The 18,350-nt window shown below is 42.2% G+C and overlaps 1 protein-coding gene across 2 annotated transcripts in view; it reads left to right on the forward strand.

Annotated features, from left to right (window-relative positions):
• GALNT13 (polypeptide N-acetylgalactosaminyltransferase 13) overlaps window positions 1-16,975 on the forward strand; it is a 153,493-nt gene extending 136,518 nt beyond the window's left edge. For both annotated transcript variants that reach the window (XM_075029090.1, XM_075029091.1), the window contains 2 exons: window positions 1,692-1,826; window positions 12,892-16,975. In XM_075029090.1, coding sequence (XP_074885191.1) covers window positions 1,692-1,826; window positions 12,892-13,032 — 276 coding nt within the window. In that variant the 3' untranslated portion in view covers window positions 13,033-16,975. The remainder of the gene's footprint in view (window positions 1-1,691; window positions 1,827-12,891) is intronic.
• The last annotated feature ends 1,375 nt before the right edge of the window (window positions 16,976-18,350 follow it).

Raw genomic sequence — 18,350 nt, forward strand, 5'->3', positions numbered from 1 at the left:
GTGATTTATCACTGGATGAATAAGTGCAAAAGGCGGCTGGTGCTTTGCCGTACCCTTGGATCCTGGATTTTCACCCAGACAAGTGGCTGGCGAGTGGTGAATAAGAAATCTGGAAACTAGAAAGACTGCTGATCCTAGCAGCTCTTGCTGTCCCTCACGGCTTTGATTTGGACTTGGCTGCTCCACTGCCACCTCGGCATGCTGGTTTTGTATTCCGTGATTGCTCTGAAAGATTCCTCTGAATCTCCAACTTCAAAATCCTTGCCTTTATTCCCTTGGCTGCTCTGTGCAGTATATAGGTTTTAAGAGTTACATGGGGAGAATTTCCTTGCCAAGCGTCGTGTTTCCAAGTGACGTGCTATGTCCCGCCCTCTGCTTAATTCACTGAAAAAGTTTTCATTTGCTGCTTGATCGATTCTTCTTCCTTGAGTACAATTTAATGTTTCACTGGAAGTCTCAATGGATAGACATCCCCTGGGGCACTGCGTTATTTGTTGCTCAGATCTCAGTCCTGGCTCTTTTAATTATACTGTAGTCCTTTCACAAGAGGAATGGGTTGTATAGGAACTCTGAAATCACCAAGTGGTTGAGGCGTATGTCCACGTGCTGTATTTGTCCGCGCTTGCATTATATTTCTCTGTTAATTTAAGCATTGCCACATAAATTAATATTTTGCATGTTTTTGACAGCACTGTTTCTCTGTTGCAGGTGTAGATACAGATTTGTACTCGTCAAAACCTGAATGGGACATCATAATTCTATCATTTGTCGTGGTCTTGACATTATTTTATTAACTGCAAACTTTCTCCTATTTCTGTTTCCACCGCGGTGGTACTGCAGCCCTCTGGCTCCAGCAGCAGACCAGGTGCTGTTGGTTTGTAGTGGGATGGTGGATCCTGGTGGACAGGCTGAGGCTCTGCTCTCTGATCTCCTTCTGCTGAGGAGAAGGGACCGGAGGGCAGAAATAATTCACTTTTTGCTAAGAAGAGGATTTTCTGCAGGGAAAGCATGAAATAATACAGACCCGAGGCTGTTTCCTAAGGCCATTTCTGGAGCTTTTGTGCTGGGGCCAGGGACGTTATGGAGGTTGTGAACAGTGGGCTCCTCGCTGGAGGCTTTCAATTAAACAATCCCTCCAAAACTTATAACTGGTTTGATAGAGGTTTGTTGAGGGAGTATTCTCTCATGTCTTAATTTATTTCCTAACTGACCTGATATTTCTGAAATATGCATGAGTATGAATCTTTAACATAGATAATCCTTGGTACCCAAAGTTAAGGTAAATACTAGGAGGAAGACTTAGTTTAGGAAAGTTTGGATTCTTCCAGTGATGGGCTCGATTTATCTGTTGTATTACAAGATCTATGACATTTCTCCTGAAGACACTGATCGCAATTATATGCTTGCGTAGAATTCCAAGGAGGTAAAACTAAGTGTATGCCTGGGTGATTCCTGGGCTTGGTCCCACAAAATTGCTGCTCCAAAACACGGTATTCCTTCTCTTACCTACAACAGACATTCACCAGCGGAGAAACTTGCGTGACACACTCATGAAATCCAAGGCACCACCTCCATGTTTGGAGAAGAAAGTAGTTCGGCTCCACCGGAGTGAAAATTATGTATATTTTGAATCAGCGGTTGGTTAGGACTTCTGCTAACTCTTTGTCACTGCAATCGTTTTCTGTTTCCAGGTGTTTTCTTACACCGCTGACAAAGAGATCCGCACGGACGACTTGTGCCTGGACGTCTCGAGGCTGAACGGCCCCGTCATCATGCTGAAGTGCCACCACATGAGGGGGAACCAGCTCTGGGAGTACGATGCCGAGGTACCCGAGGGCTCAGCGACGGCACCCGCGCTCGCCGGGCAGCTGCCGCCTCGGAGCCGGGAGTTTATTCCGAATAGGCTACGGCTGTATCACAGGGAGAGGGAGTGCCGGTGGCGTCTCCTGCCACGGTGCAGGCTCAGGAGTGCAAAATAATTCAGCTCATCGCCAGCGTTTAAATGGTGTTTCCACAAAATTTTGGTTTTAGAGAGGTGAAAGAGTCGATTACTGTTTAGAAAAGTTCATTTCTACTAGCTGGCGTTGTCTTGCATTCTTACAAACTTAAAGAAGTATTCTGCATTTTTTATATAAATGCAGTAGAAAACAAGATTTATTTCTTTTTTAGTTTTTCCAGTTTATTTCTGCTGGCTCTTAAAGATTATTGACTCTGCATTTAAATTGTGTTTAATCCTTTTCCATCTACCGGTCACCTGTTTAGTTTGGCGCTACCATGGGATGGGAGGTGGCTTTTTCTGGGTTTTGAGAGGGAGTGCAGTCTGAAGAAATTTGGTGGCTTATGAAGAGGTTGCAAAGTTAATACAAAATATGTGTAAATATCTCAGTATTTTATGGCCGAATAATTCTTCTTTTTAAATGAGACAGCAAACAGCAGATGAAAATTAGAACATTCATTTTAAGCTTTTGCTTTGAAATGGGAATGTGCAGTTTTGTATGGTGAAAGTCATACAAATGTATTAGCGTTTTATTCAAGATAGGATCTTTCTAGCTTGTTATGGTAAGAAAAAACCATAAACCTGCCATTGCATAGTACTGAACTGTCAAGTAGAAAAACAATGATACTTACCATTGAGGTGTAATTTATTTGGTAACTTTTGATACATTCTTTAGTTTAACATTTGAATTTAAACCAATTTTCTCTTTAATGAAGAAGATTCTTTTTCGTCTTACCCAAAATGCATGTATATTTTGATAATATTTAGGTATTTTTCATGCCTCCGATTAGCATCTGAGATTTAAGATCTTATATCCTCCTTCATTTCCTTCCTGCAAGCAGATGATAATTGATTTTTAACCAGTTTTAAATTGTTTTAAATAATGGCCATGCACAAGGCCCAAGGCAAGGTTCCTTACAAAATGCTCTTTCTCCACCAGAAATGTAGAGAACAGTCCTTCCTGATAAAAAAAAAAAATTATACTGCCAGTTGTTTTCCTTTGAATATTTTGGGCACAAGCTACTGCAAATGAATTTCCCCATTGAGCACAGTTTTAACACTGGCTGCCCAATGGTCTGCGCTTGCACAGCTCTGCTAGTCTCAGTTTAGAAATGCCAAATGAGTATTGGCATATATCCATGACTGCAAAGGTAGAAAAATATTGCAAAGCTAGAAAAATACTGATGTATTTAAAAGACATATAGTCTTTTAAAAAGTATTTCCAACATTTCACAGAAATAGCTGCTTTCACCTTTCTGCATGGAAAGCTAAATTTCTTTCAAGCAAATATGCTCTCCTTTACTTTTAACACTGGAAACGTGCTGGTTTTTTAAGTTTAGCATAAGAGATCCACAATGGAAAATTTCCAAGTAGCTGTGTAAAACCAAAATCAACCATTAGGTGGAGCTCATAAAAAAGAAATACACCATTTTTTTATATACAGCATCTCCGAGACAACGGGTTTGCTGTCTGTTCTATGTATAAAACACAGCCCATTGCATTATGTACCTTTCTATTTATTGGCAAGAATATTTTTGTTAACGGTTCTACTCTGTGAACGTTCAGACTTCAGCTTGCAAACTTCCCTTTGATGACAGTATTGGTATTTATGAAATGTTTATTAGTGTATTAATCGACCCTCAGTGGTAGTACCTGAGCATTGCAGGGGGGCAAATATGCTCATGCAGCTTTGATTTAGTTTTACTGCTTGGTGATCTCTTGAGTATTGCAGGAAGCCTCCAAATACATACTTATATACAGTATGCAAATACATACCCTAATACGCAGCATTTTTTACCGAGAAAACAATGGGCTTGTGATTTATTTTTTTTTTTCCCCAGAGAAATAGTTGCAGCATGTTGCCTGAACCACTTGTATCCATTCATTTGTTTTTCCAGTGCAATTGCACTCTGTTTTACATTTCTTTACTTATTCAGAAATTGAGTGGAGATGATTTCTGGGTGTTGTATGGTGGTTACAGACCACACCCCTCCTCCTGTTAAAGGTATTTAGGAGTTAAGACTTGGTAATGGCCAACGGTGCCTTATCCACATCTGGAGGTACAATGAGAGATGTAAATAATCATAAAAAGGAATTTCTCAGTAGAGATTTTCAGACAATTTTCTTTGATCTATGTACTCTTATTAAATTTTCTGTAATGTTCTAGTTTAAATAATGGTATTTAAATATATAATATATATAAAAATCATAGAAAATCTTTTCCAAGAGTTTATACCTTAATAATATTACAGTTCTTTTAGATATTCCTAGCATTTATATTTATTTTGAAAGTAAACGAGCTGAGAAAGTTTTGTGGTGGTGATAAGAAAGAGAAATCTCCAATGTTTTCATACCTATTTGTGAAAGTATCAGATTTAACTGCTTTTGAAGCAGGCTATTCAAAAAGCCCCTTTTCTCATTTTCTCATAACAAAAGTGTCTGAATTTGTGTGAAATGCTTTTAAGGCTTAGAATTATTAATACATTTTTACTTGCACTTGAGATGCAAGTTAACATGACACACTGGAAGAAAATAGCAATCAAAAGGTTTCAGTCGGTTTGTCAGAACAGAAAATCACTTGCTGAAGGAGAGGACAAGAATTGGCATTCATATTTTGGGTCAAAAGAGAGCTACGCTTGGCAGAGCTGAGAGCAATGAGATATTGACCCCAGCTTCAGCGCTGGGCCTTTGCTGGATTCACCCCAAGCTTTTTTAGTGCAACAGGTGACGTGGACTGAAAGACGGTGAGAAAGAGATCCTAGGGGGAATAAAGTAGGATTAAAATACTCTGAAGTACAAGGAGTCTGCAGCAGCGGTCACGGTCGCCCATCGGCGTGCTGTCACAAGTGCAGCCTGCCTACTGTTACTTTTGGAAAAGTCATGTACAGTAGGAAGAGACCTGGTTTTCATAGGCGGGAAGTAGTTCTAAAGTAATTATTTGGACTAATCTCAAAGAAAATTACAAATCCCTCCCACCACCCTCAAAAAACCCCATGGGGGAGGTACAGGCACAGCAAAGGAGTGTTATACGCCTGCGTTGGACCAGAATTCACGGGCTCCTGGGTGGCTGGGAACTTGATTTTTGCTATTCTGTCAGAAACCCAGATTTCTGTTGTTCTCGTTCAGAGGATCTGCTCTTAGGGACGAGTCAGTCAGACATACAGGTGGGTGTATAGTAAGGTTTTCCAAAGCATCTAGTATCTTTAAAAAAAGTCTGCCCCTGTGAATTGTATCGCTTAAAATTGCGATGAACCTGTTGGATTATCAGCTGATAACTAAATCAATTGATAACTGAGATAAATCAGTTGGTCACTGTGTGTCAGCAAAGTTATTGAATGGGAACAGAGTATTTTGCATTGTGTCTTATAGAGTTAAAATGATGGTGGTGTCTTTACAGGTCATGTAAATAATGAGTACTTGTCAGGGTTTGTACATCTTTTGAAAAAGAATCCCAAAACACCATAGAACTGAGTTTAAATACTTTTTATTAAGCAAAAGCAGTTGTGGCTGAGGAGATACTAAATACTAGCAGATTGCCACAGGTTGTGTCACTGAAAAACATCATTGAAGATTATGACATGGTTTTAAAAATTTAAAAAGGTAGATAAATTACATAGTGTGGAAGGGAACACTAGAGTTCCCAAATGATTGCTCTCACCTTGAAGAAAACAAACATTTAAATCGGTATTTGCAAGGATTATTGTCATGTCATGTAACTAGATGAATAGGCTGAGAGTTAAATTATTCTTGCATCTTTCTCAAAAAAACCTTAAAAAAAAATTTTATGAACTTTCAGCTTAGCAATAGGAGAATACAATAGAAACACAGAAACACTTCTCATCTGGATCAGAAAACGTACAGGGAAATGAGGAGGACTGGGCTACTTGGCACAAGTGCTGCTTTACTGCTGTGAGCAGTTTCGATTAAATCCCAGTGTAAGATTTTGGGTTTGTTGCTCACAGCTGTAGGCAGGACGGGTGGGCATGGCTGTGGTGGCAGGTTGGCAATGTCCAATCTGAGTGACAGGTGCAGCTATAAATTAATAATTCGCTAATTGAGAGAGTTGGTGTAAGAAGAAAAGCTATTCAAGTAACTGTGTGAATAACCTGTTGCTTGCTTGGCATTTAATTTGCAATATGGAGAATATTTTACATTAAGCTTAAAAAGCAAGGGGTTTTTGTTTGGTTTTTTTTTTTTTTTTGCAAAGCCCCAAGTTAAAAGAATTGAATAAAGCATTCTCTTTTAGTAGCTACATAAAATGCAAGTCCATGTTGAAACAAAATAATTTGCCATCAAGAAGCGATTTTTTTTGTTGTTCAAACAGGTTTTCCATAATTCTGTTTTTCAGTTTGACTAAAGCATGACAGGTGCTGGCTGCAGCTCTGGGGCTGCCAGGTCTGGTCCCACGGGTCACGCAGGGCTGCCCAAACCTTTTATTCCATTGCTGTTTCCTCCAAGGCAGTTTGCACTGAGCTGCATCTTTTTTTTAACCCAGTGGGATAAATTACTTTAGATATTACCTGTAGAAGAAAAAAGAAGCCCAATATTGATATTAATATTTATATAGTCTAAAAAGCCCTTATATGCACAAAATGTTAATGGTTTAGTCTGGATTGAAGGGAACCCTAAATAAAGAAACCTGCTGTCACCAGGAGCAACAGCAGCAATGAGCTTCAGCCTGCAGATCACCGGAACGAGCTGTTTCCAGGAAGGGTACCCGAGTCTGTGCAACTCTATCCATTTCTAATGCAAAATGGCTTTTAACACTTCAGGCAATAGCAGTTTACAGCATTCTTAAACATTTTTTTTCTGAATGTTTTTACATCTTGGCAGGAAATTCTTTTTTCTTTTTTTCCTCCTTTTTTTTTTTTTTCTAAATCCATTGCCTTCCATTATTGAATTTTAATGCTTTTCTTCTCTACTTCTTGAACAGCACATTAAGATTCCTGGCCCTTTCTCAAGCTGCCCATTACCTTGCAAGGGCAGCTCTATCAATCAGCTCTATCAATGGGACGTGCCAAGTTAGAATTTCCGAGCTTTCAAAGGTTTTCTATCAGCATGTATTTTATAACGTATTTATAATGCATAAATGCTATTTGCTTTGGAGTGGGGGTGGGAAGCGAGGCGGTGGATCAGCAGAAAAACTCTGGGCTGGAGCCAGGGTTGCTCTGTCAGCATGTGAGCTTGCTGGTCTAAGGAAACTCGTTTTTCCAATTTTGTTAAGTAGCTGTTTGTTTGTTTTCCCCCTGTACTGGGGCACTGGTCTTGGTGGAGATATTTGTGCAGGAGTTACATAGAGCTGGTGTTTGGCTGCCAAATAGATCCATCAGGTTGAGGCTGGAAGGCGTGCGGAGCGTGCCCAGGTTTGTACCTGGTGACTCCTGTTGTGTCTCCCTGTGGCGTCCAGGCAAATTTCAGTATGTAAAGTGTGATGAAATCTTAGGACATGTAACACACACGAATGAACTCAGGAAAAAAAATTATGCTGTAAATATATCACATCTGATAGAAAATAGTTTCATTTCCTCATGCATGAATAATGACGTCAGGATTTGATCTTGTGTAATTACTGTTATTTGTCACTAAACACGGAGTCTGTGCAAAGCTGTTGCATTTGCATTCAGGGAGAGGTGAGGGTCTTCACAAAAAATGTTCCTTGAGTCATGGTTTGACTCCAGTTTCCTTTTTTTTTTTCTCCCTTCCATCAGTATGTTGGTAAATGGGAATATAGCTTTGAGGTAAGTTTGGTAACGACCGCAACCCCTGTACCAATCCCTAGAATAGCGCATCTCGCTCGCTTCTCTAGCAGTGCTGTGTAAGAGCGACGTGACTTAGTGCTTTTCCATAGATGCTATGCCAACGTGCCAGAACTCATTAATTCAGGTAGGCACTATACAGCATCAGGCTGCCAGTGTTTCATACGGAATGTACATGTCGGACTGATAACCCAGGGATATCACATCAGAAAGTGATCTGATGGAGGCGGATGCTGACGTCGGTGCGCGCAGGAGGATGCTGGTGCCCGCAGAGCGGGAGGTGTCTGCGGCCCCGAGCCCCCCGCGCATCCCCCCGCCTGCTCTGCTAGCTTCATCTGGGCTCGCTAGGGAATGGCGAACGTCGATAGGGAAAAGCAGGGAACATCAATAGAGAAGAGACTCATTCCCCAACATACAGCGTTAAGGTTGACGGCAGAGAAGCACGTGAGCACACGGACACAAAGCATGTGAACAGCTGGCTTGTTTCGTGTGCGTACTTCAGCAATCCTTTTCATTTCTGTTCACAGATGATGTAAATACACATTGCATCATCCGTGTCACATCTACTGGTCTGCATCCTTCAAACAATTACAGACTTTGTGACTATTTCTCTTCTTAAAGTTATGGGACCAGCTAGAGTTGGTGTAGTCAAACTAACTTCTGCCATAAGAAAGAGATTATGGCTAATAGTTTGAATATTCCTATAAACTGCAGTCTTATCACTAACTTCTACCATAAGAGATTATGGCCAATAATTTGACTATTCCTATAAATTGCAGTCTTATTACTATGTATTTGAAAGGACTTAGTTCTTCAAAAAGGAGTAGGGAAAACACTGCAGGTTTTTTAATTACCCTATTAGAAAGTAGTGTTTAATAAAATAAGTGAAAGGGACAAATGATCTCTTGCTTCCATTACTATGGATTTTCTAAAGTCAGTGCAGTGTTGCTGACGTTAAACTTTCTGTCTCATGTACCAGAGAAAAGAGTCTGGTCAGACTACCAAAATAATGCTTAGTACTGTTTATATCCCTGTGAAGAATCTACTAAATTTAAGCATTTAATATAATATAAACATGCAACGTAGAGAGGTTGTTACGTTTCGAAGTAAGTTATTTATGCACCTCTGTTTTCCCTTAAAAGACTAGTAGACAGAAGTGAACACGAAACAATAAGACATAATGAAACCCAAACAAGCACTGATGTTCGTGCTGGTTACCCAAAGTGACATTTTAAGGACATTTATTCTTGGTATTTTTAGTGACCTCTTTATACGTACGTTACTTTTTCCCTTACCAAACCAAAAACAGAGAGCAGGAGAGGGCGAGAGGGCAGCAGCCGGGGCCGGGATGCAGGAGGAGCATCCCCAGCCTGCCCGGGCAGCACCAGCCTCGGGCATCTGCCGTGGCCGGGTGCTGACCGCTGGCTGCCGCAGCTTTGGGCAGAATTGAGGGAAATAAAAGCTCTCCTCCATCTCAGTCTACCTGATACTGGCAGGGTAAAGGAAGAGCTGAAACCATAGTTGGCAAAAAAAATTCCTATCTCCTTATATGTAAATGTTTAATTCAGTATATTTTTAATTTAGTAATGCTCGAGTAAGCTTCAGGATGTTTAGTACAGAATATTACTGCAGTAGAAACACCGTCTCTGCCCAAATCTTGCTGTGCGATGGAAATCACGATGGCAACAAGGCAGCGTGTATGTGGGGGGAGGATTCAGAGCCACACTCAGGTCTAAATTGGAAAATGTAAAGTGAATAGGTCTCAAGTGGACCGGTCCCTCAAAGCAGAGCAGTGACAATGTTTTTGGGGAAAATAAAGCCTAGTTCACGAATATGCCTATTTATGCGTGTGTTCTCTGTGTGTAAGCTAGCGCAATTTGCCTACAATTTGACACCAGAGTATTCACAGGCACAATTATCCATTAGTAATTCCCATAAGAGTGCTCTTAGCTTTATCTGGTTCACTGCTGTGGGTGTCTAATCAAACAGTCTGTTGCTTTTTCCTTTGTTTGTCTTTGTCTTTGCTCGTTTTGTTTACTTTCACCATTTTTCTGTCGTGCAGACCCACACATTTCTTCATATAATCACCCAGTCGTGCCTGACACTAAGCAGGATAGAGGATGGCACCCACGGTCCCACGGTGGAGGCTTGCAATGGCAGCCCCTTGCAAACGTGGATGCTAAGAAACTACACAAGGCTGGAAGTCTTTAGAAACATTTTTTACAGCCCCACTGACTATTTCCTTTAACAGACGGTTGGAGGTTGGTATTAAAAAGCAAATGTAACATGTAATGATTTAAGCTGTTCCCACAAAAATGCTTCTCTGTTTCCTTCTTATTAAACTCAGCTGAATTCCTTTCTTGTTTTCGCAGATGATTGTGTAGATATATAACGTTATATATGTTTAGTGTTAGTTATTATTAGTTATAACTAATTTTAGATTAATTCAGCTGTCTTGAGCTACCTCCGTGATCTATTGATGTCAATGTGATCGTTGCCATTTGCAATAGCTGAAGATTTGGTCCCTATTCCAAGACATATAAATAATGCCCATTGCGTAGTATTTTTCAGAAACGTTCATTTTGAAAATTTCCAATTTTAAGTAATTCAGTCCTAGAGATGTTAGTCACAGATAATTTCAAAACAGCAACAGGTGATTTTGAAACACTAATCACTGAAAGAATCAAAATATTGTGCCAACCACCGTTCTTTCCTAGACAGTTTTGCTGGGTAACGTAGCGGATGGTGATGGGGCAGCGCACGTGCAGGGGTACCGCCTGGGGTTGCTCTCATTCCTTATCTGCTTCCCAGTCAAACAACGGGGAAAGCCCCGGCAGCAGGATTTTGAGAAATGGCTTTTTTCATTTTCTCAGGACCTCTTCTGCTATGAACAACATTTTGCTGGTGTCTTTCATTCGCAAAAGTCACTTCTTAAAACGGAGAACTTCCACAGTTGCTGATATTGCTGATATCTATAATGACCACTAGAGTAAAGCAGTGCTGGAGTAAAGGATCTGTGCTCCGTCATTTTGCCATAATGTATTCAGTCTTCACTCGTCAGAGCTATTATTTGCATACATTTGGTAAGCAGGGAAACTACAGAGCTTGCTCCTGTGCATCTGCGTGTCTGTACAGCTAGCTCTGCACCCATGCGTGTGCTCTCACGTTGGAGTAAAACACAAATTTTAGGCTGGCTTGTATGAGCATCGTATTGCCTAGTAATTAATTGTTTTCCAAGCAAACGAGACCTTTTTTGTAATAGCATAAATAATGATAGAACACAGAAAGAAAAAATTTATGAGATGGTTGAAAATCCCAATGATATGGTAATCTAGCATGAAATTATACACTGAATAAAAGGGAACAGCTGATGAAGGCAACAGCAGCATTTTTAGACTTGTTTGCATTTCTGGTTATAGTAGAAAATGATAGCAGCTTAATTGCACTTAAAACAATATAAGTGAAGAATCAGTGATGCTTTGAGCAGTGCTATTTAGTAAACAAGCTACTTCTGTTAGCGCTACTAATTCTTTCCTCTTGTAATTAGAGGAAAAAATGCCTTATATTCATCATTGAATGCATATCAAATGGCCCCTCAGTGATTTGTTGTAATATATGCAGGCTTTTCTTTGAGAATTGCATAATAGTTTGTTTTAAACTGAGGAGTGAATCTCTAGGGACAAGCTGTTGAAAGAATATTCATAATACAAATTAGGAGTGTTACTATGTGACATGGCAATCTGGTATGAACTGCAGTGTAAAATTATATAGTGCTATAGAGCAGGTATATGTTTGGATAATAAAACCGCATCGGTTGTTGGCAGAATGTTAGCAGTTCCCAGCAGTTGAATTGAAACACCAGACAATAGTCTTTTTTTTTTTTTCATATGAAGATACACAAATGGTGTTTATTAGCAGTGAGACTGCACCAGAGACAGTAGTTGCTAAAAAAGAGTCCTTATCTGCATAACTTCTGTTACAGTCGTATCATTTATATTATATTATGGCAGTATTTATACTCGCAGGTGGGTGCGAGGGAGCGAGCAGCCTCCACCGCTCTGGTAGCCAGTTTCTTGAAGGAGACCTCTGCCGCGCTGCAGCTCCAAGGCTTCGGGTCGGGCTCTGCTATCGTGGGGTTGATCCATCCTTTCTCCCTCCTCCAGGAGACAGCAGAATTTTTGCTGCCCGTCCTTGTTTCCCCGTTTGTTCCTCTGCATGGTGTTTGACATAAAATTGGTCTCTGCTCCAGTGGAGGCTCTGCAAACAAGATTTCAGTCCTGCAATCGCCTGTTCCCTTGGTTGTTCCTGTTAGGGCAGGGTTATAATCCCTGTGGAGCTGCTATACAACGGCTCAGACCTTGTTTGACCACTTTACCTGGAGCGTTAACCCACCTGTGTAGGTTGCTTGACTATTTTCAGAAGCAATGGAAGAACAGAGCCCATGTCACCCCGTAGCTGCTGCTCAGCTGCAAATGTACCTGTCTTGTTTTATCTAAGTACACAACTTCGTGTTTAACTTCCCTGGATCTCTGCATGAACGTGTTCAAACAGAAGATGATTTATTTCTTCACAATAAGTTCTATTTCCGTTCTGACTCTCTTGTTCCTCGGAAATACAGCGTCATGTGGTAGAAATAGAAAGGGACGGGTGTTCCAAAGAAGAAAAACTGTATTGGAAACAGAAGAGTTTTCATCTGCATGTTGCCATTGTTCATATAATACTTAGTAAATGTATTTCCCGTAGCAATTATTTCTAAACTAACAGTCCCCTGGTCTGAAATGCACGTGTGTTCAGGTTGTTGGAGACTAAGCTGCTTAATCCAAAATACTGTTGCTTTGAAATAGTATTTCCTTGCACTTATTTTGTACTTTTCTGTCGCATTTATTTGTTGCCGGGTTCAGCAGACGCGTTGGCTCCCTGGGTTGCCTGGCCACGCGTGAGAAGGTGAGCTGGGCACCCCGTGGAGTGGCAAGTAGCGTGGTAGAGGTCTTGTAGAGCCGTACAAGCGATAGCCAGGGATGAGTACCTGTCTTGTGGCTTGTGTAGTGACTAGAATAAGCCTGAAATAAGGCCAAAAATGCAATTATTGGTTTTCAGCAGTAATTCTCTTGCTGCAGCTCTTCCACTTCTCTATTGCAGAAGCTCACCCTGAGGCACGTCAACAGCAACCAGTGCCTGGATGAGCCGTCGGAGGAGGACAAGATGGTTCCCACCATGAGGGAGTGCGGTGACAGCCGTTCCCAGCAGTGGCTGCTGCGCAACATGACCCTGGGTGCCTGAAGTCGGCGCAGACCCGCTGCCTCGGCCGGGATGTCCTCCTCCTCCTCCTCCTGCCCTCCTCCTTGCTGAGGCCGGCGGTGCCGAAGCCGTCTCCAAATCCCAGCTGTAAGAGCAAAGTCACGGGGGGGTTCCCTGGATGCGGCGGGTCTCCACGTGCCCCTTCGAAACCTGTGCCCGTTCGAAAGAAGCTCATCTGAGCCTATAAATGTCAAAATATGTGCTGTTACCAACACAAATATGTTCAAAAATGGTTCCAGAGACACCTCTATGAACCCTACATCAAAGAGGTTGGGATGGAGGGTGTTTTCTGTGTGTCACACACCACGACAGAGAAGGGACCCGATATAAAATGCCTTATGATGCTAACTGGCACTGGGAACCATCCTGGCAGGCGTCTCCTGAGCTGGATGTGTTGGTGCTGGTCTTTCCTCACAACACAGTGGGGATATTTGCTGTTCTCTCGTGTTGAGTGGGACTCGGTGAAGAACCCCACTGAGCAGCAAAGTCGCTGTACAGAGCGAAAGCTTCATGGTTTGTGCCAGGAAAAAAGTGGGATCCGGTGTTTGGAAAAGCAGCCAAACTGAGCAAAGGCTGCACTCAGAAACTGAAATCAGATCAAACGAGACAACAGCAAAAGACGTGGGAACAATGTTAAGAAGGAGGAGTGACACACGTGGGTAACCCAGAGCAGCACAGATTGAAATGTCCTCTGCAGCGGGAAGAGAAATGGCTGGGGCTCACCCCTGGGGAGCTGCAAGGGGGTTGCAGGTGGAGGTACCAAAAACTGAGACCACCAGAGACTGAGAGTTGGTCTGAACTCCATCTCTAGCTGCTACACTTAAGCATTAGTATGTACCTGCATCCTCTATAAGACACAGACGAGAGCTTCATCCGTGGACCCCCTACGCACAGAGGGTGAAACTGGACCGACCCTGAGTTCTGGCTCCAGATGTTCTTGCTTCGATAGCGATGACAGATGCTTATTTATATTTTTAATAATTTTGTGGCTTAATCATTTTGTCAGCGTGGTTATTAAAAACGTGCTGATGGCACGCAGTCGTGTCGGAGGCGTCGCAAGAACTGATGCCGTGTCGGCCCGTGGCGGGGTGTGGGGAAGGGTCCTGTACGTACGGGTGACATTTCCTATATGTACTGGTGACGTTTCCTTTGGTGACCCCGGCAGCACGCGCTCCCCAAAATGCATCTGTTGCGCGACAGGCTGGGCTGGGTTTTTGGCAATAATCTGTAACTTCTCATTGCCTAGAGGGTTCGAGACCTAAATCACAGGGCGGCAGTCGCAGCGTAATTTCAGCACGGGTAAGTGGTGAAATGGTTTCCTATTATTTCACTCACAGTTCCTCAAAAGGTCCGTTTATGCACTAGGTCATTAAAAATGACAGTATTTTCTGTATAATGCTCTGGTTGTTATGGATTAATAGTGTCATATATGTACGTATTATAAATTTATAGATCATCCATATTTTCTTGGTACACATCATTAAATGAAAAATAGACGAATATTAAATTGGAAAAGTGATCGCTCTGCATGCATGGGAGCTAGAGCGTCACGGATTAACGCAGACTGGAAGCTCATCTAGTCCAGCCTCCCTGCTCAAAGTAAGGTCAAACACTTCCACTTCTTATCTTCAAATCACCACAAAAGTACCCAACGTGGCTTAAAAGCCAGCAGAACAGGCGAAGGCTGTAATTCTTCTACATAGAAAGAGCATGCAAACATCACAAACAAATTTAAACACTAATCTCCACGCAGAAAAAAAATCAATATAATTGTTTCTTCATCTCCTTTCCAAGGGTCGTTGCCACATGCACACCCACTCGTGCTGGTAGGCATCCAGGCACTTGGCTTTTGCATGTCGCTGCAGAAGTAAATGTTGTGGAAGGTCCTACAGCAGGCAGGAGCATTAGGAGAGGGCGGCTGGTGGTGCCGTCTCTCCTGGGTGCCTCCAGCGTTACTTTATGAAATACCCCTGGCAGCGAAGGGTGAAGGCTGCCACATCTCCTACACCGCCCTGTTCTCATCCCAAATCCCAGGTTTTCCTGACGTTGTAGCTGGAGGGTGACGGCAAGGTGCAACCCGTGTGCAACTGTCTAGGCTTGAGGTGCAATCTCAAAAACAGATGAAGAAAAGAATATTTTTCTCCTTAGAATTACTAGAAAGGTTTATAGACTTGTAAAGTGTGTAATCCCTTGGTTCAGTTAGGGAGCTTGCTGTGTTTGGGTATGGTCAGTGCCTGCGCTGCTGGGGGGAAAACAGAAGGGAAATGCCTCTGTGATGGATTGTACTTATTTAGGAGCCAGTACCTGTTTAACTTCAGTCACGGCGAATATTTCCATGGGCTTCGAGGGGCTGGATCCTGGATTTACCTCCTTGGTAAGGATACAGAAACCCCTGGAGTCTCATCCCAGAGGAATTTCACACAAAGCCTCATTTACGGAGAGCGAGGTGGTGATGGTGAGGGTGCCTTAAACGGCATCAGAGACAGTAAACGATGTGGTTCAGTGAATGAATGTAAGTTACTGCGCTTGGGGCCCAGCCCTTCCTCCTGCCACTGAATTCAGTTGTTGCCTTGGCAAGTGATGTGGGCTAAAATCATTTAAAATAGGTCGTCCGCTTGCCTCTGTTGGTGAGTGTCTGAAGTTCAGTGCCCACAAACGGACCACATTAGTTGGTCTTTGCTTCCCCATTTATAAAATATCTCAAAAAGGTGTCGGGAGGATTGACTTCTATTTGCACAATAAGCTTAAAATATAAAGAATTCTACAAATGCTGAATATTTATTGTTTTCACTGGAAAAGTGTTGCTGGTTCTCCTATTTTTTAAGACTTGCTTTGACGAAAGGAGAGCGAGCTGTAAGGCTGGGTGGCATCAGCAAGCCGAACGTTTTGAAGAGCAAGTTGAACCATAAACATTGTAAAAAGCCATGTTCCTTTTTACGTCCCGGCACCTTCTGGGGATCCATGGAGGTAAGGGAACCCAGGTACAACCCCAGAACTAAAATAGGCATTTGGATCAATCGACCTAGATGGGTTTCTCTGCAGATGCGTATTTCCCAGTCACTAGGAGGATTGATTTATTTGTTGCACTCTAATATGAATAGTGCTTTGAAGAAAAGCTGCAAAACTCCATGGTCTGATTTTTTTTTTAATGTGAAATTGGAGATCTCATCTGATCCCGCACCCTTGGGCTGCATCTCGTGGGGGGTGCTGGGCAGAGCCTCACAGGAGGCGATTCTCAGAAGGTCAGAGCCATTAAACAGACCCGAACAATTTGGGGAGATAAAAAAGGAGTTGAGGAGTGCCGGTGAATGCCACAGCCCGCCCGTGACAGTTTGCATTTTTTCGGGTAGCTGAAAGCCTGCCCGCGTCCCCACGGCTAACACAGCTGGTGAGACTACACCAGGCGTAACCTGCTACTAACGACGAGCTACTGTATGACCGACGGTGTTGAATGAACACCAGCAACGTGTTTTAACGCTTCTGTGGCTTTCCGTGTCCGTGCTTCCTCTCCAGCGTGTAATAACATCCAGCCAGAACCATCGCTCCGATATGTGGCCACCCCCCTTTATTTTATCTCTGCGAGCACGTATTCAGGACAGCTCGGTAAGCGGTGCCTTGCAAAAAAGGCCACGGTACTCTGAGATAATACAAAGTTTATTTGAAAAACGTTGGGATTCTGCTCGGTATTTTCCGAAGCAGGGAAAAAAAAAACCTGAGGTGCCGTGGTTTGGAGGACGCGCTTACAAAAGCTCCTGAATAAGTGCTGGGAACACAGATTTAAATTAAATTTATAAAAGTAGATTATGGATAAAGAATTACACATTTTAAATGTTGTAACAGTTATTAAATGGTATACTGGTACTCTTTGCTGTACATTTAAATATTTATACATTTTTGTAGAAGTAAAATATACTGGTTTAGTTTTCTTCTGGTGCGTTTGTCTTTTTCTGTATGTACTTATTTTTTATACGGTAAAACCCCAGACTTTCCACTACAAGCCCTGTATTTTTAGACCCTTTATTTACACGTACAACTTCAGGAATAGGTGGAAGAGCTTTTCCTGGTGTGAGGTGAGTGATGGAGAGGTGGCCGTATGGGAGTGTGGCCGGGCAGGTCGGCACGGGTGTGTTTGGCATTCCCTCAGCTGGCGTTTGAGGCTCCGTTTTCCAGATATCCCCTGGAAAACGTCGTCATGGGAGAAAACCAAGCTTGGCCGTGTGTCAGAGTCCGATGCACATGCCAGGGTCTGCATCTCACACTTGAACCCCTGGTTTTTGCCCTGCTGTGCTAGATATTGCCCAAATGCTGCATTCACTGTCTGTGTTCTGGGAAAAAAAAAACCAAATAATTCAGTGGGAAAGAAGTAGTTTCCATATAAATCCTATTCCAGGTCTCCCTGCGGTGGGCACAGAAGGGCCAGGTTGGACAGCCGCCCATCGTGGTCGTCGTGGCTGGTTTGGGATGTCGCTCATCCCTCGGGTAACAACGCTCCCTGGTGACGGAGCTGTAAGGAAGAGAAAGAATCTGGTTATGTACTATAGGTAATGCCTGATGCCGATAACACAGCTCTTGTCTTATTTTGGTGGTCGGAGGATTTTCTGGTTTTAAGTTGCATCTTGAATCCTGAAGCGGTTGGGTAAGTTCTGGTAAGAAGCGGGGAGGGAGACTATTTTAAAAACAAGGGATTTATAAACATAAATGAAAATTAATCGTCGGGAGACTGAGGGGGGGAGACCGGTTCATGTCATCACTGTAGTGGAAGTGATTCCTGGGAAATTATAGCACAAATAATATTATGGCAATATTGTATGATTTCAGATTTTACTGTTAATTTCAATTGCTGGACAAAACCAAGCCTTTTTGTTCCTAGCCTCACAAAAAGTTAAGCGAAGTGGTAAGAGTGTTATAAGCGACAGAAGATTATGTACCCTTCACCTCCATTACTTTAGAGTTAGTGATAAAGAAATGATAACATTGAGGATGATAAAGATTTTTTTAATAATAGCAGTTTTACTTTCCTAATTCATCCTTCTACATTGTTACAGTGTCCTTGATCAATTAATTTACAAAGTACTACCAGTTAATGTCTTATTTAACAAGCTTATGTCCTTCCAGAGTAGCATCCTTGCTCGTGCAACTACAGGGGAAAAAAATTAAATCCTTTTTATCAAGGTTTACCTGCTTTAGGTGGTCTTCAGAGAAATATGTGTTTGTGTATTTGTTTCTGATGAGGTGCAGTTTATATAAAACATTCATCGCATATGTGCGATTAAAAAAATGACTGTCAAGTTTCTACTCTG

This window comes from Buteo buteo, chromosome 5 (assembly GCF_964188355.1).
Source record: "Buteo buteo chromosome 5, bButBut1.hap1.1, whole genome shotgun sequence".
Taxonomy (NCBI): Eukaryota; Metazoa; Chordata; class Aves; order Accipitriformes; family Accipitridae; genus Buteo; species Buteo buteo.